The sequence below is a fragment of the Pelodiscus sinensis genome, chromosome 1 (genome assembly GCF_052426305.1).
Source record: "Pelodiscus sinensis isolate ZL-2025 chromosome 1, ASM5242630v1, whole genome shotgun sequence".
Taxonomy (NCBI): Eukaryota; Metazoa; Chordata; order Testudines; family Trionychidae; genus Pelodiscus; species Pelodiscus sinensis.
This window is the reverse complement of record NC_143052.1, coordinates 218,060,155-218,083,580: the sequence shown is the minus strand read 5'-3', so window position 1 is coordinate 218,083,580 and position 23,426 is coordinate 218,060,155. Positions and strand designations below refer to the sequence as shown.

Here is a 23,426-nt window from a genome sequence, read left to right as displayed (position 1 = left end):
AAGTTTCATTGTAATTAGCATATAGAGTTAGACAGTTTGATAGGTAGTTAAAGCTGAGTCTGGGGCCAGTCAGAATTCTTTTTCTTTTTTCCCCTAGATATCAGCTTGAGTTGAAGGAAGAATATATAGCCAGAACCACTAAGGTTACTGAAGACGAGAAAAAGAATAAAGGTAACCAATCTCTTTCACAGCCATTGTTTCTCTTGTAGCTTGTAAGAAGAGGAAACAAAGCAGATTTTTATACAAATATATTGTATTTAATTGAAGTTGGAGAAAGAGAGGATCGTCTTTAGACTTCTGAGCTGGATTACTTTGGAAAAAATAGTATATCATGTAATTAAAAACTTCCTCATACCTGTGCACAATCGTGCCAAATTAAGGTTGCTCTGGCAAACTTAATTTTGGATTTTCTCAACTTTTGAGGGTTTGACTTTGTAATTTTAATGTTCTTTTTATGTAGTTTTTTTAATGTGACACATATTAACTTACAGAAACTGTTTATGATTCTTACAGAGACAGCTATGCTGTTGCGTGAAGAGACCATTGCCATTAATTCAAAGAAAGAAGAACTCAAACAAGTTGAATCACATGCAAAAGAGCTTGAGGTAACAGTGAACCTGGTTTGAGACTGTACTGTATGATTAGTACATTTGAAGTGTTTTGTGATATCTTTTCAGGAATAATATGTGGTGCAAAGTGTATTTATTGAGAAACATCTTAATTTCCTGATGTGTGTTTTAGCTTGAGCTGGATTCAGTAAAGGCGCAGCTGCTATTGGTAAACAAACAAAATCAGTTGTTGACAGAAAAATTGAAAGAGATTGCCGACTATCCCTTGTTAAAGGAAGAGAAACTGGAGCTTCAGGTGCAAAATAAACTACTTAGACAACAAGTGGATGAGACTCGCAATGAAAACCTGCATTTCCGAGACAGTTAGTGTTAACTTATTTTATAACTTTTCTTTCCTCATTTTACAGAAGGTTTACATTTTATTTCATGACTGTTAAAAGGCTATTTAATTTAAGGATATATGTAAAATGAATTGAACAGTCTGCTTTAAACTTGCTTTAAATGAACAGTCTGCTTAGTTTTGCAGTCCTTACTCTTTTTTTGTCTTTCCATTTATCTTTGTTTTTTCCAAAGTTCCTAGCATCACAAGTATTGTATGATGGTTTAGTATTAGTGTCTCAGGATACTTCATGGAACAGTGATTAAAAGCAGTCCAGTTCTACTTTCTTCATCTGTTTCCCCTCAGAGAACCAGAAGTTCTTAACTGTAGTGGATTTTTATACGTTCCACTTTTACAAAAGCTAGTCTTGTGGTTACTTCATTGGGCTAGCAATCAGTAAACCTGGGTTTTAATTCCAGCTTTGCCACTGACTTCCCACATGATCTCAGTCAAATTATGTAATCTCTCTTTCTTTATCTTCTTTCCCCATCTGTAAAATCAGGACAGTGCCTTGTGCCTTGCCTGTCTTGTCTAATTTACATTGTAAGCACTTTATGGAAATCTCTCACTTTGCACAGTGGAGCTCTGTGTATAGGTGTACTAAAATACAAAAATATTAACTGCTGATAATACCATCTCTTTCCTTTCATTCTTCTATCTCCTGTTTATCACCCATTTTTTTTTCAACCACAGCATTCTGTATTGTGCTTAGTAGAGGACAAAGGCTTCGGGAAATGACTGTTTTTACAGACTTCTGTAGAATAATAAACCATTATCTTGTAAACGCACATCTACAATTGTGATACATTTTGTGTTTGAAGAGCAGAGATGGGCAACACATTCAGGTTTAGATAAAACAGGAACAAGTTGATTCAGGTTGATTTACTTGTTGATTTACTTGCAGAGTAGAAAAGTTGATTTATTTGCAGAGTAGAAAACTTACTGCCTAGATCACTGTTTCTTAAACTTTTTTAAGACCGAGGAACACCAAACAACAAATAAAACACCAAGGATTTTTTGTTGTTGTTGAGGGGAGGGGAAAAAAAAAGAGTGCTGGGGTGTGTGTGTGGGGGGGGGGGGGGTGTTGTTGTTAAGCAAAAGAACCCCAACAAAAAACAAAAAAAGTCTCCTGTGCCTTTAAGGGTGGCCATTTTGAACTCGGTTGCTCTCTGAGGCACACCTCTGACTGCCTCGCTGCACACCAGTGTGCTGTGGAACACAGTTTAAGAAACACTGGCCTAGCTCAAATGTTCAGAGGAAGGCACACAACGTTCTGTTTCTAGAAGAAACAGACCTCCTCCTCCCAAAATGCGTATAAACAAAGTTTTACTATTTAAAACCTATTATAGTTAGGGAAATATTTCAAATTTAAATTTCTAGGGTATGGTTATAAATAGTGAATGTTCATATTTAAAGTTTTTTTTTTATAAAAATATCTCCTGGTATTGTTCTTTTATGTGAAAGAGTTAACTCAGCCATCAGCTGAACATGTAGCCTGCCAGGCAGAGTTGAGGAGAGTTGAACATGCTAAAAAAATGGAACAGGATGAGTTTGAAACCCATAAACAACTTCTGGAAAAGCAACTACAGAGTGAGGTAAATTCTTCTCTAATACTATATAGAAAATATATTTTTTCTGTCATTTTGTAAACACTTATTTTTATCAGTAATCTGTGTTGCTTGATTTTAGGAGGTAAATATTATTAATTTGGATAGATGGGTTATAGGCTTGCTAGTTAGTCTGATCAGAAGATAATAAGGCGCTTGTCTCAGAATCAAGCTACACAGAGTTTACAAAGGACTCTTGGGATTATGACAGGACGTTCGCATTGAGAAAAATATTGCCTTAAAGCCTTTGAGATGAATGAAATTGTAATTAACTAGTAATCAAACGAATGATAAATGCAGTACTAATTTAAAGAGATATAAGGTATTATATATACTATAAAGCTTTTGATTAACATATTCACACCCTTCCTTGATAACATGGCAGTAAGAGACAAAAGGACAGGCATCATCTCTGGCATGCCAAGAGAGTTCAGGTCCAGGTTCTTCAATTCTTGAGTGAAAGGTGCAGCACTTAGGAGAAGCTAGAGCTAAGGGCTGTCAAGTAAAACTCTAAGGTAGCTTTAACTGACTGACGTCAGACTTAAAATAAAGGACTCATAGATTAATAAAGCAAAGAACTAAGAACAAAGGAGGTTGAAGCTTAGACCACTTAAAAAACAAGCCTTGGAACTCAGAGGCTTGGAACCTTCTTTGCCTGCATTTCTCCTACAGAGCTTGAGCGCTTAGGCCCTACTTCTTTGTTCAAACTTGGTTTCCTCATCCACTGAAATGTTGGGGTACACTTATTCATTGATGGTTATGTTTTTACGCGTTGGTGATGTGTTTGTATCTACTATATATTTTGAGAGTTTGTTCAAGAACTAAAAGTTAAGAGCTAGAGGCACCAAATTTGGTATACAGCTTTCTCTTATCATTACTTAAAGCGATGTAGGAGTTTGGTTGTGCTAGGAAAATGGGATGTACCTGGAATGGGATTGCTTCTCATAAAACCAAATAAAAAAGACAGAATTGCCAACTCAAGTACAGACCTGAAAATTAACATAACTGAGCCAGTGTTTAAAGAGACTGAACCAGGGTGTCAGAGTTAAGCACAGTGTGCTGCTCTGGTAAGAGGAGGCGATGAACATTCCCTGTCTGGCTCCCAGGCTCTGCTATAGGCTGCCGTGCTAAGCAGCAGACTGCCAGGCAAGTGAAAAGGGTTGCTGCAGCCCCGAGCCTTCCACCACCCAGGTGATCTTTAGTTAGGGTTCACCCCAATTTGTACCACCCCCATTCCTTTGCCCGGAGCCCTGACATCTCTAAGCCCCTGGCCTAACTCCTGCCCCAGCCCTCTGCCTTGAGCTCTCTCTCTCTCCCTCTCCCTCTCCCTCTCCCCCTCCCTCTCCCCCTCCCTCCCTCCCTCCTATTGTCATTCCGATATGACAGTACCTATATGTAAGTTACTTTCACCCCTGGACTGTACCCAGGTGAGACAGAAAAATAGGATGAACCTGGAAGAGGATTGCTTCTTAATAAATATTACATAAAAGATAGAAACAGAAATTTGGAGCAGTACTCTGTTTAGGCATAGCTAAATCAATGCTTAAGGTTTGAAAATGTGAAGAAAATGTTATTGGAATTTAAATTGACTATAACCCTTTTTTCTTAAAATGTAGCAAATTATAAGAGTTTATAGGGATGAAGAAAAATGCACTTGGTGGAATTCCCGTTAAAAAAATTTTGGAAAAAAAAACCGGAAAAATTTTAACAGTCCTTTTTTAAGACATCTGAAATAAAAATTATTTTCATAAAAATAACACTATATTTTTGAAAAACACAATAATTTAAATAAAGCATGTACATTTTTCTTTTTTTATAACCCCCCCCCCAAAAAAAAAAAACCTTAATTGAGTTAAGGACTTGAACAAGGCTGGGTACATCTGCTAGTATACACACATTAATGACATTAGATCCTTCTCACATTTATTTTTCTTGTCCTCCCGTTTATTTCTCTTCTTTCCATGTGGTGTATGAGTTAAGTTTTTAGAAAGGTATGCCTTTGGAAAGACTCCTGTGCCAACCTGCTTTCACACATCCTTTATCTATCTAGGTTGCAGTTATATATGGTCGGTATGCTTTAACTCCTTCATCTAGGTGAAAGGTCTGAAAAATATGTATGGTAACTTAGCCTTAGCTCAGCTTACAGGATGTGGCATGTAGGTTCCTTACATTAGAGCCAAGCTACATGTAATATAAACCTGTAAATCTATTACAGTTTACACCTCCCTAAACTGGGACTCTCTGGTCTGGCAACATCTTATCGTTGCTGTGGTAATACTGTTCAGACTGTTGAGCTATTGCAGCTGGACCAAAAGTGTTCCTGGGCCAGAGAGAGCCTGGTGGCCAGGAGTCAGGCAGCAGGAGGGCTGGCTGCTGGGAGCCCAGTGGGGCTAGCAGTAGCCCGGTGGGGGAGCTGGCACTGGGGTTGAGTGGCAGGGGAGCTGGGGTCCTGTGGTAGCTTGGCAGGGTGGGCTTCATGAACTGGGAAGCCAGGGGCTGGGCTGGGGATGCACAGCACAGAGCTGGAACCATTGGTAGGCAGCCTGGCTGGGGCCGTTAGCAGGGTGACTAGCTAGAGCCAAAAGAAGAGCCAGCGGCAGACTAGAAAGCTGGCATCAGGAGACCTCCCCAAGTCTGACAAATTCCCTCATTCAGGACCGGTCAGGTCCTGAGGGTTCCCGACCAGGAAGGTCCAACATGTATAATAAAACATCAACACCATAAGAAATCTGTAAGAGAAGATATATAGTTAGCAGACTAGCCCCACAGACCACACCTAGAAGAAAACAAAATCACTGGCAAAGTTTGCAGTGTTGTTAAGTATTGAAGGCTGGACTATCGTTGCTGTGGTAATTCTGTTCAGACTATTAAGCTATTGCAGCTGCCCAGTTCTTGGGAGTTCCAGTGTTATCAGAACTAGCAGATAGTGCAGCCTTCTGTTTCAGCAGACCTCGATGTTACAGAAAGAAAGACCACAGGCGTGATTTGGTGGCAGAGGCACTTGGCCAGGGTTATTGCCTTCCAGGCACAGTACTAGTGCCCTAGCTCTGTGATTATAGGCACACTAACATTAGTGCCAAGCTGCAAGGAGTAGCTCAGTAGCAGTAAGTTTTGCTATCCTCTCAGCCACACAAGGGGTTACGGTGACATTTATAGACTGAGACAAACAACTTATGTACCACCTTATGTGGTTCATGACATCTGCTGGTTATTTCTCCTTGTACCTCGTTCCAGAGATCTTAAGCAAAATATCCCAATTCATCACTTCAGTTAATCTTCTTACCTTGTACCAGATCAGGACATACCTTTGCTAATTTTTTGGAATGTATTCATATACCTACATAGTGCTTGATAGTTCTTTGCAAGTGCCTGTGTCTGAGCAATGCTAAACTGTAGGCCATACAGAATGGGAGCCTTTATCCTGGGAAATTCTGAAAAAGATATAGACATGTATGCATCTGATTAAGTGGGTCTTTGCCCATGAAAGCTTATGCTCCAATACATCTGTTAGTCTATAAGGTGCTACAGGACTACTTGTTGCTTTTGCAGATCCAGACTAACATGGCTACCCCTCTGATACTTGAAAAAGATATGTTGGTCATGCAGGATAATCAGCAGAACTTGAGCTCCCATGTAATGGTGTGACCAAAAAACAAAGTGTAATCCTGGGATGCATAAACAGAGGAATCAAGTAGGAGTAGAGAGAGTATTTGGTGCAGGCACGAACACTCCCAAAATACTGTGTCCAGTTCTAGTGCCAATACTTCAGTAAGGGTATTTATAAATTGGAGAGGGTTCAGAGAAGAGCCTTGAGAATGATTAAATGATTAGAAAACCTGTCTTATAATAATAAACACAAAGGGCACAATCTATTTAACTTAACAAATAGTGGTTGAGAGATGACTTGATCATAGTCTTAAAAATATCTACCTAGGGAACAAATATTTTTAAATCAAGAGTGGATATTTTTCTAAAAGATGCTCTAACAATTTTTTTGAAGCAGTTCTATGGTCTGTGTTATACAGGAGGTCAGACTTGATAATTACAGTGGTCCCTTCTGGCATTGGCATCTATGGAAAGCATATTGAGAGAGATGCCTTCATGGGCTGAAATACCTTTTCTCTTCTTTGGTATTTGTTCAAATTTATATGACAATTTCTTTTTCAAAATCTGTTTCAGGTTGAACGTTGTGCACAATTAAAGACCCAGATGTTAGACTATGAAACTACTATCAAAAAGCTAAATGTAGAGGTTGAAGATTTGAAATTGCAGCTGAAGCAAACGCAGACAGGTTTGTAGTATTTATTAGATGTTTTTAAACTGAGTTTCTAAAGGATTTTTCATTTATAGAAACATTTCCAGTGTCTTGCAAAGTAGTTCAGATTTTGAGGGCTAAAGTTATAACTGATAATTGCATTCCAAAACTAAAAAAAACCAAAACCAGCTAAATTTGTGACACTGCAACTTTATCTAAGACGCTGTCTACAAAACACAAGCTTTTAAAAGGAAGGAAATGAATATATATGGAAATAATAAATCTTGCACTGTCCAGATAATAAACATTCCTAATAAATATTAGGAAATTCATATTTCATATCTAGGGATGTGAACAGGTAACTGGTTAACCAGTGATGCTTACCAGATACTGGTTAATTGGTGCCTGGGAGCAGTCCTCTGCCCATGGCCTGCCCCAGCGTGGGCTAGAAGCTGGCATGAACCCCAGCACTGGGGCCACTACCGGTGGTCACTGCTGGTGGTGACCCTAGGGCCTGGAGTCCACTTAACCTAACATTTAACCAGTTAACTAACTCAATGTTTAACTGGTTAACTGATTAATTAGTATTTTGCATTCCCATTCATAACAGAACCATCTAATTTCTAACTCCTGAATTGTATTCTAATGTATTATTTTTCATCTCTTGTCTGTAGAATGATTTTTTAAATACTGTAATGTTTATACTGCATATTGACTGGTATTTGAAGCTAATGAGTCAGTCCATCACAGTGTTCATTTTGTACTTTTTTTTTACAAGTATTTTTTATTATCTTTTTATTTTGCTAGTGGAAGGCACAATATTGACTCATTTTGGGTCAGAGTTAAGGTTGCTGTGACAAAACAGGCATTTCTTTGTATTCAGTAAGAACTTTTATTATGTTATATGTGTTGACCTCTGTGACAAAATTACTTCCCTGCAAATACTTGTAGATAATAGTGGTGTATTTCAGTAAACCTAAAAATACAAACAGTGACTATTAACACAGACAATATAACTGCTTTTGGGGAAGAGTTTTCTTTTGTGGAAAGGAGTCACCTTAAAATTTAGAGTGAATGCAATAGCTCAGTGTTCTGTAGTTTTTGATTTTGTTGTTTTAATACCCAATAGTCCATTTAAGAATTATATGGGCCTGCCCCTGTACTTAGAGGAATCAGTGGGCACATGAGTGGGCTCTAACAGTTTGCAAGTCGAATTAAATTAAAAACATTGAAAAATGAGATTGAGTGGCTTTTTGGAGCTGCTGTCATCAACTGTCTTTGTATTCTATGGGGTTGTCTTATAAATATGTATTATTTGGATGCAGTGATAACAAAAGTAACAGAAATTATTAAACTTTTTGCTGATTTTATTTTTTGTCTCCATTGGTTCTAAATATTTTTTGCAAATAAACTATTTATAACTTGCAACAGTTGCCGTGTAACATCAAATGCAGCTGAATATATATTTTAATTTTTTTATATCTATGCTTTACATTTCAAATGAAAAATCTCTATATTTAAACTGTCATAAACTTCTTATCTGAATGATGTGACCAAATCAGAATTCAAATAATTTCTTCTGATTTTTCCTGAAATTCATGGGTGCTTTTTCTTTTCTGTCTCTGTGTCTGAAATTTTTCTCACTTAGTTCTAGAGAATGAAGTGTATCGGAATCCCAAGCCTTCTCTCGTTGATCGTTCTGTCATTGACTTCGATAGAATTATACCTCATGACATTTATATAGATGGTGCTTTCTTGAAGAACCGGGCTGTTGATATCGAGGCAGTTGATGTTCCAAACATTGGTTATCGCCAGCATTCACAGACCTGCAACTCTTCTCCAGATTCTGACCTTGAATTTGTTGCCAAAACCAAAACTAGGATAAAAGAACTAGAGAAAGAAGCAGAGTATTTGGAAGAAGCCTATAGAAATTACCAACATAGAGTCATTCAGGGTGTAGTTGCAAGCAGGACACCAACAAAGACTAAGACCTCTCTACCTGTACGAAATGCTGCTAGATTCCCCTTGGCTTCTGAACACAGAGTTATGTTTGTAGAAGACAATCTTGGTGCTCAGCATTTCTCTCTTAACAGTCCAAGAGGCCAAAGATATGTGACAACTGAGCATGATCATAACTTGAAAAATCAACTAACTCCTCCCCGAAGAAGGTCTTCCTCCAGACGTCTTTCTTCTACTCCTCTTTCCAAAGTGGAGAGAAACATCAATAACCATATACTTGCAGAAGGTAAATCATTATTGCTCATTTGTGTTGATATTTTTTCTTGCAGGAGTCCAGTTAGGAAACTTAAAATTGAGAATCTTTTATATGTTTTATCATCTGTTTAAGGGGAAGAGAAAGGCATGGGAAATATATATAAGAAACTAACCATTTGAAAACAAGCATTTTAGAAGTGAGTGTTAAGCCTACTGCCCTTCATGTAAACCTCAGAGGGTAGCCATGTTAGTCTGTAACTTAAAAAGAGTTAAAAAGGGAGTGCTCTGTTAGTCTCTAAGGTGCTTACTAAAGGACCACTCGTTTTTTTTAAGTTCATTTAAGCAGTTTTAAATGGTTAATTAAGGTATATCCACATGATCTACTATATATGTAGTCCTGTGGTAATCCAAAAGCACGGCCACATTTTGACTCAGTCAGTCGTCGCTCCTTTCTTTTCATCCTATCTATTTGGGGGACAGGCAAACTTGCTTTCACAATCCTTGGGGCTTGATCACCAGTGACAGGTGGGTTCTAGGCACTGGCAGAATGGGCTATGTTGTCCAGTTCTTTTCCATCCCTTCCCCTTGTCCTTCTTGAAGGACCTGCTCATGAGTTACTGCTTTCTTGAGCAGGTTCACTTTCTACTGGCTTTGGAAACAATTGTGGGGGTTCTACTAGAAAACTGCACTAAAGGCTTCTATTCCCGGTATATGCTGTTGCACAAGTCCAAGGAAGGATAAGATCCATTCTCAATTTTTGTGGCCTCAATAAATATGAGATGTGAGATTCTGAAGGGTCACATTATTGACTGTCCTCCCCGCATTATCTCAGAACAACTGGTTCATTGCTCTCGACTTTCAGCTCGCCTATTTTCAAGTGGCAATTTTGCCAAACTATAGAAAATACCTTCAATTTGTCATAGTGGAGCACCATTTTCACTACGCAGTGCTTCTGTTTGTCCTCTCATCTGCACTTTTGTTTTTACCAAGTGTATGCTGTCATCCATGCTCAGACCTCAGGAATAAATGAATCCATATCTTGTGCACTGGAAGTCTGGTTATTGAGGGAAAGGCCCAGAGAATAAATCCTTTCTCATGTCTTTTTTCATTACACTTACTCAACTGTCTGGGTCTCATCTGAAACACCAGAAAGTCAACTTTGGTTCCCGCTTAGAAAATCAAATTCATTGTGACCTTAATAGACTAAAAGTTTAAGAGCATTTGACCCACTGTTTTTAGGCAATTCACCACTTTTGCCTCAGTCTTCAGACTCAATCTTCCTCAACAGTTTGGGTGTGACTGTAGGGTTGCCAGGTGTCAAGTATTGACTTGCACAGTCCGATATTTTCCCCTCCCGTCTGGTTTAAAAAAAAAATTCTGAAAATACTGGACACCTAAAATGTCCGGTATTTTCTGATTTTTTTTTTTCCCCGCTCTGTCAGGAGGTGGAAATACCGGACACCTGGCAACCCTACGCACACTGAGCAACTGGGCCCAGCCCCCTCTCTTTCTCTTTTCCCCTCCCCCTTCCCCTTCCCCGGACCTCCCAGACCCTCCCACTTACCTGGTTCTACAGGGAAGCTGTCTTCAGGCTCAATCAGGAAAACAAGATGGCGGTTGGCAAAAAAACTTCAAAGGCTTTTCTTAAAGGGGCCCTGCTGTTTAATTTTTAATTTTTTAATTTTTTTTGCTTAATAACTCTTGGTCCTTTTTCTTTTCTCAACAACTTTGGTCTCTCTCCCCCCCCCCTTTTTTTATTTCTCAACAGAATTTTTTCCCCAGTGTTTTTTTTGGTGGGGGGAGGCAGGGTGGGTGTTCAGTATTTTTAGTTAAACCCTCTGGTTAAACTATGTGCCTGAGATTTTTGGGTCACATGTCTATATGTGCACATAGGTGATCTAGGTTGCAAGGTTGTGTTTTAGTCCCCTTCAGATATGGCTCAGGGCAGTTAATCATCTGACTCTTCACTTTTGGGTCTGTCTTTCTCTATGGGTCCTGAACTTGCAGTGGTGGATGCTTCCAGAGAATGTTTGTAAGGGTATTCCCATTGTCCAGCCCTTACAAACTAGCTCTGTTGTCACTGATTCCTCCCTGATAGATAGGGAACATATTTGGGGCTGCTGAAAGTTTGAGATCTGTGGTCAGTCCAGGAGTCCTCACTGCATGTTGATGTGTTGGAGCTTTGTGCTACAATGCATGTCATGCTTTTCTGGACTGTATCAGGTACTCAGGTGTTTGTATGCTTATCGACAATACCATACTGTGATGTATTGTGAACACTCCAGGATGCTCTGCAAAGAGGCAATCCATTGGTAGCAGTTCTGCATCAAGGAGAATATCGCTCCGATAGCCAGTTATTTGTATGGGGTTCAGAAGCATCTCAGCAGGAATTTCCCCCTGAATTATGAATGGTCCCTGAAGAAAAGTATCCTTCATCTCCATTTTCTGTTCTGAAAGCTGATTGCTCTATGGGACCTTAGTCCTAGCAACTTTAATGGGACATTATTTGAATCTCAGGCATCTTGTTCCTTTCTACTTTTGTGTCAGAAGATTGCATTCTTGATAGCGATAATATCCACAAGAAGAATCTGTGAGTTGCAAGCGCTTATGGCAGAGACTCATTATAAACAGCGTTCTAAGGAGAAAATAATTCTACAACTATACCCTAAATTTTTTTTCTAAAGCAGTTTCTCAGTTTTATTTGAACCAGGTGGTATGTTTACCTGTATTCTTACCAGAAAAGCATCACCTTAGATGTCAAGCAATGCCTAGCTTTCTATCTGGACAGGACTAAACATTCAGGCTTCTCTCTACCTATTTGGGTCATATGCAGATTGTATGAAGGATCAGGCAGTTTTTTCACAGATGATCTTTGAATAGGTAACATCCTCTTTCAAAACTGTTTATGAAATAGCTTTAGCTACATCTCCTCAGTGGGTATGAGCTCATGCTACAAGAGCATAAGCTGTATCAATAGTGTTCTCAGGGATGTCTCAATATTAGAATTTGCAGGGCTGCTATGTGGTCATCCATGCAGATCTTCATGAGCCATTATGCCATTACCACACCTTCCAGGGCAGATGCAAGTTTTGGTAGAGTGGTCTTGCAGTGTTTATTTAAGTTGACTCTAAGCGTTTCCTCCTGGAGTGGGTGCTGCTTGTGAGTAACCCAAGTGGAATACATGGCTGCATCTACTCGAAACAGAAATGGTTGCTTATGTCTGTAATTCTTTTAAATGTGATGCAGGTGTGGGTTCCATGACACACTGCCTGTTCCATCTGCATCAGAATCTGATCTCTGGATGTTTAGTATGGAGAAACTGGGAAGAGGTACGGGTTTGAGGTAGGGATGTGAAGAACTAGTCGACTATCCAATAAACAAATGCTATCAGATCGAGGCAGCAAGAGAGGAGGGATAAGAAGGGAGTGCAGAAGGGGGTACTTGAAAGCAGCAGTGCCACCTGGAGCCCGGTACCAGCTGGGGACCCTAGGACTTTTGCTGTACTTCAAAGGTAGAGGTGCCCCATCGACTAATTGAATAGTCGATGCAAAACTGCATCGACTTTCAATTAGTCAGTTACCTGATAGTTAACATCCTTAGTTTGAGGTTTTGTCACCTCATATAATCAGTTATGCGCGTGAGGCACGAGTACCACATATTACAGGTACTGGTAAGCAAAGCTCTTCAGCTTCGCAGAGTTGTGCATGCATGCACTGAAGTGGAATACACATCTGCATCAAATCATGAAGAACCACAGTGAAAGAAAGTAAGTAAGTAACTGTTTCTTCCATTCCAGACTCTGGAAGGGAGTGTTTTGTAGTGGGCACAATTTAATGCCCATTTTGCAATCTACCCTATATTTTACCCATTGCAACTGTCTTTTCCCCAACTTTCACTTCTTGTCCCAGTCCTTGCCTATCCAACTAGGGATGTGAGGGCATGTCTACACTAGCCCCCTAGTTCGAACTAGTTAGTTCGGTCTAAGGGGATTTAAAAATGGCGCCCAGATGGGAAGATGCAAATAAAGCCTGGGATATTTAAATCCCAGGCTTCATTTGCAACTTCAAATGCCTACATTAGCCTCCCTAGTTCGAACTAGGGGGCTAGTGTAGACATACTCTGAGCAACTAGTCAAATATCCGATAAGATCCCTACCCTCTTCTTTTCAGTGCCTGGTTACAACCTAGCCTGGTTCATCTGCAAGCAGCCACTGAAAGGAAAGCCTGATTTTTGCCCTTGTTGCCTTGGGCTGGATGGTGTAGGATCAATTGCTCTGATGGGAGATATGTGCCATGCAGTTGACAGGGAACTGTAATAGGCTTTAATATGCTGAGTGAGGATACAATTTCCAGAGATTTTTAGCATCTAAAATCAGTGTGTCTATTGAGCTTGTGTAGTCTGTGATTTTTATAATTGTTTTTCAACTAGACCAGATTTGGGTAGATTTTAACAAGAATGGTGAAAAACACAAAAACCATCCTCTGTTAAATTTCAGGGTCACCGGTATTGCTTTAACATGGGCAAATTATCATATTTTTCACTAGCCTTATTCTATGAAAAAGTTGAATTGTTTTGGCTGACGTTTTCCAAAATAAATTCATTACACTTGCTCAATAATCCAAATGATTCAAATTTGACAAAGTTATAAGCAACTGAAAACGGTGTTATATAATGGGAACTGTCAGGAAACTGTAATAATAGATAGTGTTGTCAGCATTGCCTGTAATTAGGATATGCAGGAACAGTACAAGAAATTGGTTGATATAAATTGCCACCTTGTACTTTACAGATAGTGGTGAATCGTACCTAGTGTCTTCCCAACAGAGTGTCAGCCAGCCTCTTTCTCCTATTTTGAAGACGGGCCATCTTTCATCTTCTGAGTCTGCTCCTTCCTCTCCAGCAAATCATAGACAAAAGTTGAGGTAAATATTGTAACACTATTTGTAGTTATGAAAAAACGTTTAACCGGTTCTTTAGAAGCTTATGCCTTATTGGTTAGGAAGTTACTCTGGAAACTGTCCAATGTTTCTGACCAAAATAGCTGCATTTGTTTTTCGCAGTAGCTCTTGTTCAAGGACTGGATGTCTTGTTTTTTCATCATTAAAGGGAATCAGGTATTTATTTAATGTGGCAGATCATTATATGTCTGTGTGAATCTGCAAACTACATTTTTTGTAACTGTCTTTTTAATTGCAAGACTGTACTGTGCCTTTACTTTGGCACTTCAGCCTCCATCTTGAATTGAAATGCCTGGAAGGTGTCGGGAGCAATCCTTGCATCTAGCTGTGGGCTAAAGATGTAAAGCAATTCAGAATCCTGAATCTGAATAGTTTTCTATGCAGATGGAAGCATCCTAGTAAAATGAGCTGACTAAAGCTCAGGGGAATCAGTTATCCCTGACTGCAGGCGAAGTGGGTTGTAACTAAGTAATGAATCACCTAATGAGAGACTTGATGTTCAAGAGAGGTTATCCTTGAGAAAGGGAGGTTCTTGTGGACTGTTGTAAGGCTGCGTCTACATGTCACCTTTAGCTCGAAATAAACTACTCAGTTTGAGCTACGCAAATTGCATAGCTTATTTCGAGTTAATTTTGAAATCCGAAAGGTCCCTTAATCCTCATGGAATAAGGTTTACAGGGACATTGAAATATTTCAATATATTTTGAAATAATGGGCTTGTTTCAAAGATGCAGAATAGCTATTTTGGGATACTGGAATCAATGCCCACAAAACAGACATTAGACAGGATCACAAAGAAAAAACAGTTTCTTGCCATTTCAACCAGAAAGGACACTGTCTCAATGACCTAATCACATGCATCCTACTTCAGAAGACATTCAAATCTGCACTTGAAAGGGAATCCTCTGAACTGGCATTCATGCTAAAATTTGACACTCTCCGCAGGGGGCTGAACAAAAACCCCAACTACCTTACCCATTACAAAGATAGCTTCCCCAGTTATCACCTCTAATACCATTAACTCACAGACATCTCCCCTTCCCCACCTCTAATATCATTAACTCACAGGCATTTTACCTTCTTCCCCCCCCCCCCCCCCGCATTCCCCCTCTGTACTGCAATGTGATTTGTCCTTTTCATATGTGTTCATTTTTTTTAATTGTATCCTTTGGTATATATGGCTGTGACTATTTTCTTCCACTATTTGATCTGAGGAAGTGGGTCTGGCCCACGAAAGCTCATCATCTAATAAACCATCTTGTTAGTCTTTAAAGTGCTACATAGTCCTGCATTTTGTTTCAGGTACACCAGACTAACACGGCTACATTTCTATCACTAAGACTAAGTAGTGAGGACAGTGGACAGAGGGTTTTGTGTGCTAGCAAAATTTAAAAAAATCTAATTATGGACAGATCCTAATAGCAAGATGTCGACTGATTTCAGTAGAACCAGGGTTTGGCAGCAAGGCCTCAATTCAGGAAAGTAATTTTTTTTTCCCAGGAAAGCACTGATGCATGAGGAAGAGGGGTTTTAAATGTACTTTAATTCTTTCATGTGTAGCCTGAACTATTGTAACTTTCCCATAGATTTTTCTGTGAACTCAGAGAGAGGGGGAGAGGTTTGTTAGTTTGTTGAAATTCCTTTGCAGAGACTGAGCATCCCCTGCTTTCACTAATGCATAGATTCACTACCACAGCAGCTCCTACTGGTCACTCTAGGAATTAGCTTAATCTTTAGCAGGATGCCCCTTCTGGCCAGTGTCTCGCCTCTCGTCACTCTGTACTCTCTTCATGCTCTACTCTGGACCAGTGTTCCCTCTAAGATTTTTCCAACTATGAACAGAGTGAGTTTTGGCTTATGTACCAATATTGAGGTCATATGTACTGGTTTGGATGTGTGCCCCAGCCACCAGAACAGGCCCGGGAGCAGGCCTCTATTCTCTACACAGTAGGTCCCAGCCCCCTGAAGGAGTGGCTCCCTCACCATGCTGTTTCAGATGGCCCCACCTGCCAGAGCAGCCGCCTGCTGTGTGAGTGCTGCTGTGTGGTTCCCCAGAGGAGGTGGGAGGAGGAAGATTTTTTTGTGCACAGATGTGCAGGCACATACCTTAGCAGGAACTATGCTCTGGACCCATGTCATTCCCAGGACCGTGGTGTCCTCTGTTGGATACCGCCCTCTGGCAGTGCTCACTACACTGGTCCTTCTACACCAGTGGTTCCCAAACTTTTCGACGACATGCCCTCTTTTTGATTTTTGAGAAACCCTCAGGTCCCCGTCCCCCCAATAGCAGCAAAACTTGTTCAGCAAAAAAAAAGGAACTGACTGGGGCCAAAAAACAAAAATAGCAGCACAACTTGGGGGGGGAGGGGAGGACTGGGTTACCTCGCCCCCCCCCTCCCCCGGAATTTCTTCACCCCTCCCCCCCATTTGGGAACCCATGCTCTACACCTTCCACTTTGGCCAGCTGCAGCAGGGTCTAGCTCAGGGGTGAGCAATAATTTTTGACCAGGGCCACTTCAGAAATTTTTGAACAGCTGGCAGTTCCCTCTAGGCACCTGTGCCCCTGGCAGTGGAGGAGACTTCGCATGCATTCCCTCCTTTTGCCCCCAGGTCAATCAGGGCCTGGAGATGGGGGAGCATGTAAAATCTGCCCCTGCCCTGCAAGGGAGTGCTGCGCTTAGTCAATTGCCAACTGCTGCTCATCTGGCAGGTGACTCTAAGTGCTGAGACCCTTGCAGGGCAGGAAGAGACTTCACACACTCCTCCACCCCCCAAGCCCTGATTGGGCGGGAGGGGGGCACACAAAATCTTTTGTTCTCTGCCCTCTGGCGCACAGCTCTTAAAAGTCAAGTGCCAGGGTTGACTTGAAGCGCTGAACACTCCCCTGTCCCTAGGCACTGATTGATCTGGGGGCAAGGGATTGGCAGGACCTCCATGGGCCAGATCAACCCGCTTGGGGGGCCAGATCTGGCCTGTGGAGGCCCTTTTGCCCACCTCTGGTCTTGCTCCTCATCTCAGGGATAAGCTGCAGTGTCTATCGGCCACTGTTCTTGGTGGCAAGGTGTACTGGAAGGGGGAAGAGAGGGACCCAAACCCACTAACTACTCTGGGTCCCGGATCAAGGACCCTCTGGCAGCTGCGTTGTCCTGCCCTCCTTCACTCTTAACTGCCTCCTGATCCCTGGGGCACTTCCCCTTTGATCATTGCATCCTCCTGGCCCCTATATCAAAGGCCTGCAGCCTGGCAGATATCAGTCCGGAGCCTCTCTTGCTTTGCTCCTCTGAACCTGCCTAGCTCTTCTCTACCTTAAGTGCTTCTCTGGGAAACAGTTCTTCACCTTCTCAAGTCAGGCTCCAACTGCTGTCTGTTCTGCTGAGCAGCTCTTTATATCCAGGGCTTCCCCAGCAAGCTACCTTCTGATTGGCTTCCCTAGGAGCCTCTCCTTGATTCGCCACAGCTCTGCACAGGTTCTCTCCATCCTGCTCTAACCCCTTCTGGCCAGAGTGGGTCAGCTGCCCACTTCTTCCCCAAAGAGTAAAGCAGTAATCCAGAGGTTCCACAACTTCATTGGAACTCTGGAGAGACTTGAGAGAACTAGTGTTAGTTTCAAGTGCTAGTTCAACTGGTCCATGGAGTCTCATCTCTCCGGACGTGGAACTAGACAGAGTGTTGCTAGAAGTCTAGAGACAATGATTGAACCCAGCCAGCCTCAGAGCATATGTGATCCATAGGTTAGATTCAAACACAGTAGCATGGTGAGCATCCACCAGGCAAAGCTCTGGATGGGTAGTTACACTTAAACACTCTAGACTTTGTGTCCTATGAACCAGGTATTTAAATAAATGGGTGATATTCTCCCACCAGTAATCTGCTTTTAGGAATTTATTTTTTCCTCTTAAGGTAGGCTCTGGTTGCTGATCTTTGGTATTCAATGACAGAAGCTGTAATTGTTCTTTCAGTGCCAGGAACAATCCTGGTTGAAAAGGATCTCCCCATAACCCTTGTAATTTTTAAGTTAGAACATCTTGGGAAATAGGTTCTGTTCAAGCTTATGAGAGACAAAAGTCTGATGAACTTCAACATCATGCTAATTGACATAAATATATAGCTTCCTAAACTGCTTTGGACTAGCATTAAACTGTGGGTCTAGTCAGAGCTGATTATATCAAGAAACTAGATTCTGTGTTTTGTTCTGCCAAGATAAGATTTGTAGTAGGGATGTAACATCCAGATTAATCCGTTAAACTGATTAACAAACTAGTGGGATCTCACCACTCCAGCCCCCCAGCCCATGGTAGTGTCCCACTCTGGGGCTGCCTCTGCTGGCTCCCAGCCCCCACATTGGGGCTGGCTGCCTGGAACCAGCTCCAGGCCTCAGCCGCATGGAGGGCTGCTCCCTGGGTAACCAGTTAACCATTAACCGGTAAGAATCACCTGGTTACCCATTCACATTCCTAGTTTGTAGTGTGATGAATATATGGGTGCATGGAGGAGGAACCCTTTCTAGTCCTGCTTAAGTGTCTCTTACTCTACGCTCATCAGTCTAATTTAAAAACCAGTTCTATGAACATAAAAGCAGTTCATTTAGCTCTGATATTTTCAGCCTGTCCTGAACTGACTGAAGGTACATTGTTTTTCTACAGCTCATTGTTATCAGCTTAATGTGGGGCATGACAATTTTGATACACCATTTAATAAACTCTCTGTGTCACAAGATAATAATGTGGGTCCTGACAAAGATGACGGAAGTGCCTATTGGCTCACTTAATCACAAGTTTTATATGGGGAGAGTTATTTTCTGGTGAAGGGAGTGTCAGCTCAGAATGAGCGAGCTTCAGGTTTGTGACAGGCCCATTTATCTGAGCATCAGATAAATGTCACATAATTGATAGAATTTATATTGCTATGTAAGTTTAGTGAGAGGGAAGGGAAGCTAACAAAAATAATCATAATACTGCTTCCTGAGTGTGGAAAATCTGGTGTATTTCCGGCAGAGCGATCCATATGTTGTCCAGAACACCATAGAGACAATCAAAAGAGAACGCCACATTGGGGAAATGTCTGCTCTCAAAACACTTGCACTGCAGCTAGTTTCCTGTCCCAGCTTGTGAGTGGGTGGGAAGGAAGTGAATGAAAGCAACCCCTTCTTTCCCTTAGGAGAAATGAATGCATTTCTAGTATTCTGTCTCTGTGGGAAGCATTGTTTTCTTTACTGTTATTCTCAAAATACATTGGTATCATCAAGACAGGGATGAATCATTACATCAGACCTTCCATCTCTCACTCATGCCTTGCTTGTCCTAAATATATACTTGATTACTACAGATTTAATGCTGATTCCTCTGATATTCTTAAAAAATACATGGAATGAATATTTTAATTATGGCTGCCAGTTTTACTGTTCATAAATCCACTTCATATACATCTTTTTGTTTCTCAAAAGAATAGCTTTTAATTAAGTTTTTCTAATAATTTATTGCTGGCTGAGATACTATTATCTTTTTTGTGGAATGCTGTTGATACTGGATATGGTTCATATTCATCAACATTCATGTGATAAAATAGTTTGTGGAAAACCAATTGAATTCATGCAAATAATTACCTTAATGAGACAAACCTTTGTTACTTTTGTTTACTGAATCCATCCCATTGAATTCCATACTTTCCTAGCACTTCTGGAAGATGTAATACTAGCAATATTATACAAAGTGACGTGTCTTTGTACATTAGATAGATAATATATACTCAACAACAAAAAAATCTGTAAAAGAGAGATTAAAATGCTTTTATATAGTTTATATACAGATTATATATTATCTATTATATATTATCTATATAGTTCTAGAAATACCACTTATATTAGACAGCAATAAATCGTGTGTGTAATTTATAGGGGTTGTTTCTGCCACTCTTCTGAAATGGCAGAACCAACACTGTTAAAACTGTTTTTCCCTTAGGCTTAATTAAGGTAAATTGAAACCTGTCTTTTAGAAGCTGTACATTTTATGTATCCTTCTCCCTTCCCCTCACCCCATAAAAAACTATATTCCTTGGAATTTTTATAAATATTTTATGTTTATGCTTATAATAGTGAAAGACCAATACAGCCAGGGGCTGAGCAAGAATTTGTACACAGTGCTACTAGACACCTCGTTTGTGATCTGCCGCTCTCTTTATATTTTCAGATTGAGAGATTGGTAGCAGTGTTGGTACCAACACTGGTGGTATGCTCAAAGCTGTTGAGACATCCCCAATAACAATTAGAAAGAGACCACTGAACCCATTTTCCTTAGGACCAAAGAAAGATTGTAAAATGTGGTTTCAGGGATGAACAGGTATCTGCTCTAACAGATTACCGTGGCATCAGAGCATTGGATGCAAATTAAGCTACAAAACTGAGTATAATTAAAAGGGATTATTCTTGATCCCTGAGTATGTGATATCCTTTTTGCCTTGTTTTTGTTGTTTTCTCTTTCTCTTTTTAATTTAATTTTATGTCTTTTTTTATATGTAGTTCGCTCATCTCAACTGTGGGTATGTTTTGGGGAGAGACTGCAGGGGAAGGTCATGTCCAACAGCAGGGTCTTGTATTCATACCTGAAGGTGGTCAGGATTAGATTACTGTGTTGAAATTCCATCTGATGTAAAATTCTTACTTGTATTTTATTTTGCTTTGCTTATGTGGTTTTCTTAGTCCATAGCTACTCTTGGGTATCACAAACTGTTGTAAAATAGGTACATGCTGATGTACTTAGCATTTTGGTTATTAAACTTTTTAAATTCATGTTCTCTCTGCTCCTTCCTCCTTTTAGTCTTCATGAACAGCAAGCTGATAATCAGGACTTCAATGACTCTTCAAAGCCAGAGAAGCTAGCATATGAGGACCTTGAAGAACATGATACTTCTCCTAATGGTAAGGTTTTGTGTATGGGGGCAGGGGGAGGACGGGTTTCAGTTACTGTAGTAAATTGAAAGAGTAGAAGATCTCATTATTTTCCTTAAGGTTAACTATTCCTTTCAATCTAGAATTAGTAAAGGGTTTGCAGGGAGGTGCCTGAGTGATCCATATTAGAAACAAATATTTAATACATAATGGTGGAGCAGTTATTAGACCATAGTTTAGATTCTGTCAAAGATTTCAGTTTAAGCTTTTCTGCGCTTGAAGAAAATGCTATTCATCTACAACTGTGCTACCTTAACTATAGTAAAACTATGTGTGGAGAAGGAAGGTGAAAATCAAAATCTGTAGATGATGTGGTTAAAAAGACTGGAAAATACTGTTGTTAAAGCTAAGTGATTAAGTAGTACAATGGCAAATTAAATTCCCTACTGACAAATAGAAATGGAGGGAAGAGTAACACCAGTTAAAGGTTGACTACTTCTCAACTATATGGATACAGAGATCAACACTAGCTCTACGTGTAACACTTTCTCAATTCATGCATTGTTGTTGGGGCTCAGAGAACATGGAGTGAGGATAAGAATTCCCTACTTGCTTTCCTAGGTATTAACACAGTATTAAATTTTAAATAAAGATCTCTAAGGTTGCTCTGATGTCAATGGAAGACATGCTATTATGTTCAGGGAGGAGATGATGAAGTGAGTTACTGTTCTGTGGATTTTTCTCTTAGTTTTAGTTATTCATCTGTTTTAATTAATTCTATTTGCATTTTTTTACAAATTTTAAATAGATTTTTTACTGTAGCTTTCATTAATTGAAATACTTCTGCAGTCACTAGATACTTCTGTTGATACAGTTTGGATATGACATTTAATCATGTAAATTAATGCTTCTCAAAGTGGTCTACGGCTCCCCTTTGCTGCAAACGGCGAAACGGAGCCAAGAGGAGCTGCAAGGCTCCGTGGCTGTGGTGCCAGTAAGTAAACACACTGGAGTTGCCAGTTAAGAGGTTTCTTAAAGTGGTTTCATGGACTTTGAGAAATTCTGATGTAAATGATTAAATTACAGTACTTAATTGTAAAAGATACTTTTAGGAACAGATTGTGTGGGAGTAGACAGATTCCATTACAGGTAAAGGGAGTGTGATATAAAATGTTTGGGTACTGCTGCACTAAGAGCTTGGCAGTGTTGCCTTTCCTGAACAGAGTCTGCCTTTGCATCCCCCTCTATGATCATGCTTCTCTTCTCAGAAGCCAAACATAATCTTTCAAATTAAAATTCCCTAGATTTCCAAACAAGCAGTCCAGGAGAAGCTTTCACTAGGAATCCAAACCTCTGTGCAGCAGACAGAATATGTTCTCTTTGTCTTATAACATATCCTATCATGCTGTTGTTTACTAAATACCTCATATCATACAATTTCAAGCTAAGCTTGTATAAAATGCAAAAAAAAAAGGTGGAGTGGGGAGACTGAAAGTGGAGAAGTAGATAAGGAACAAGACAAAGGGAGAAAAGAGAAAAACTGAGGGGGAAAAAAGGAGAGTGTAGCAACTATATTAGTACATGGTACAAGGTAACATCAGGAGATTGGAAATGCCCTCTGCCAGTCCATCCTAAAATAGGTTCCGTTAATGATATAGGTTATTAGCATGAGTTTGAAGGCGATGGATAAGATCTGAAAAAGTAAAGCGATTAGCTTAGGAATGAAGCTGAGCATCTTGAAAACGTATGTATTTAGCAGCATGTTGTACTGATGTGAGACATGGGTGATGACAAAATATTCGAAGAGAAGAATATTGGCATTCGAGAGGAGTTATAGAAAATTGTTATAGAAAGATCCTGAGAATGGGATGGATGCAGAAGGTCACCAGTGAGGAATTACATAGGAAGATACAGCTGAAAGAGAACCTACTGCAGATGGTTATACAATGGAAGATACAGCTATTTGGGCATATCTGCAAAATGAACGAGTGAAAAGTTAAGACCCTGGTATTCGGCATAATGGATGGCCTGAATAGGAAAGGCAGACCCCACAGAGAATGGGTAGATGATATAGTAGATTGGTGCGGAGCTAGCCTACAGAAACTAAGCCACTCTGCACTGGACAGGGAAAGATGGAAGGAAATAGTGAGGGAGGCATCGGACACCAACGGTCATTGAGCCCATGGTTGTTGATGACGATGAGAAGGAGGCATTTTGGCATTTCCTTATTTCTGAGTGCTTTTAATATATATTTTGTTATATTCCTGTAGGCTGGGGTTGCCCATTCTGAAGCTATTCTGGGGGATTTTTTCCCCCAACATGACATAATATAACTTTATTGAAATAACCTATTAAAATCCCCAGGATTGCTTTCAGTATTCACTGGGAGATTGATGCCATTTTCAAGAGATTCTAGGCCAATCCTGACTAGGGATGTTAAATTTAGATTAATTGGCTAACTGAATAGTCGATCCACACGTTTTCTGACTTTTGCTACACTTCAAAGGCAAAAGCACTGCAGGGAGCACAGGACCAGCAGGGCCCTCAAGCAGTCCCCCACT

General features: G+C 40.3%; 1 protein-coding gene across 2 annotated transcripts in view; it reads left to right on the top strand.

Moving 5' to 3' along the window:
* Nucleotides 1-23,426, top strand: part of OFD1 (OFD1 centriole and centriolar satellite protein) — a 59,399-nt gene that overhangs the window by 22,929 nt on the left and 13,044 nt on the right. For both annotated transcript variants that reach the window (XM_075914537.2, XM_075914547.2), the window contains 8 exons: nt 98-171; nt 514-605; nt 742-931; nt 2,413-2,543; nt 6,735-6,846; nt 8,459-9,055; nt 13,814-13,946; nt 20,795-20,895. In XM_075914537.2, coding sequence (XP_075770652.2) covers nt 98-171; nt 514-605; nt 742-931; nt 2,413-2,543; nt 6,735-6,846; nt 8,459-9,055; nt 13,814-13,946; nt 20,795-20,895 — 1,430 coding nt within the window. The remainder of the gene's footprint in view (nt 1-97; nt 172-513; nt 606-741; nt 932-2,412; nt 2,544-6,734; nt 6,847-8,458; nt 9,056-13,813; nt 13,947-20,794; nt 20,896-23,426) is intronic.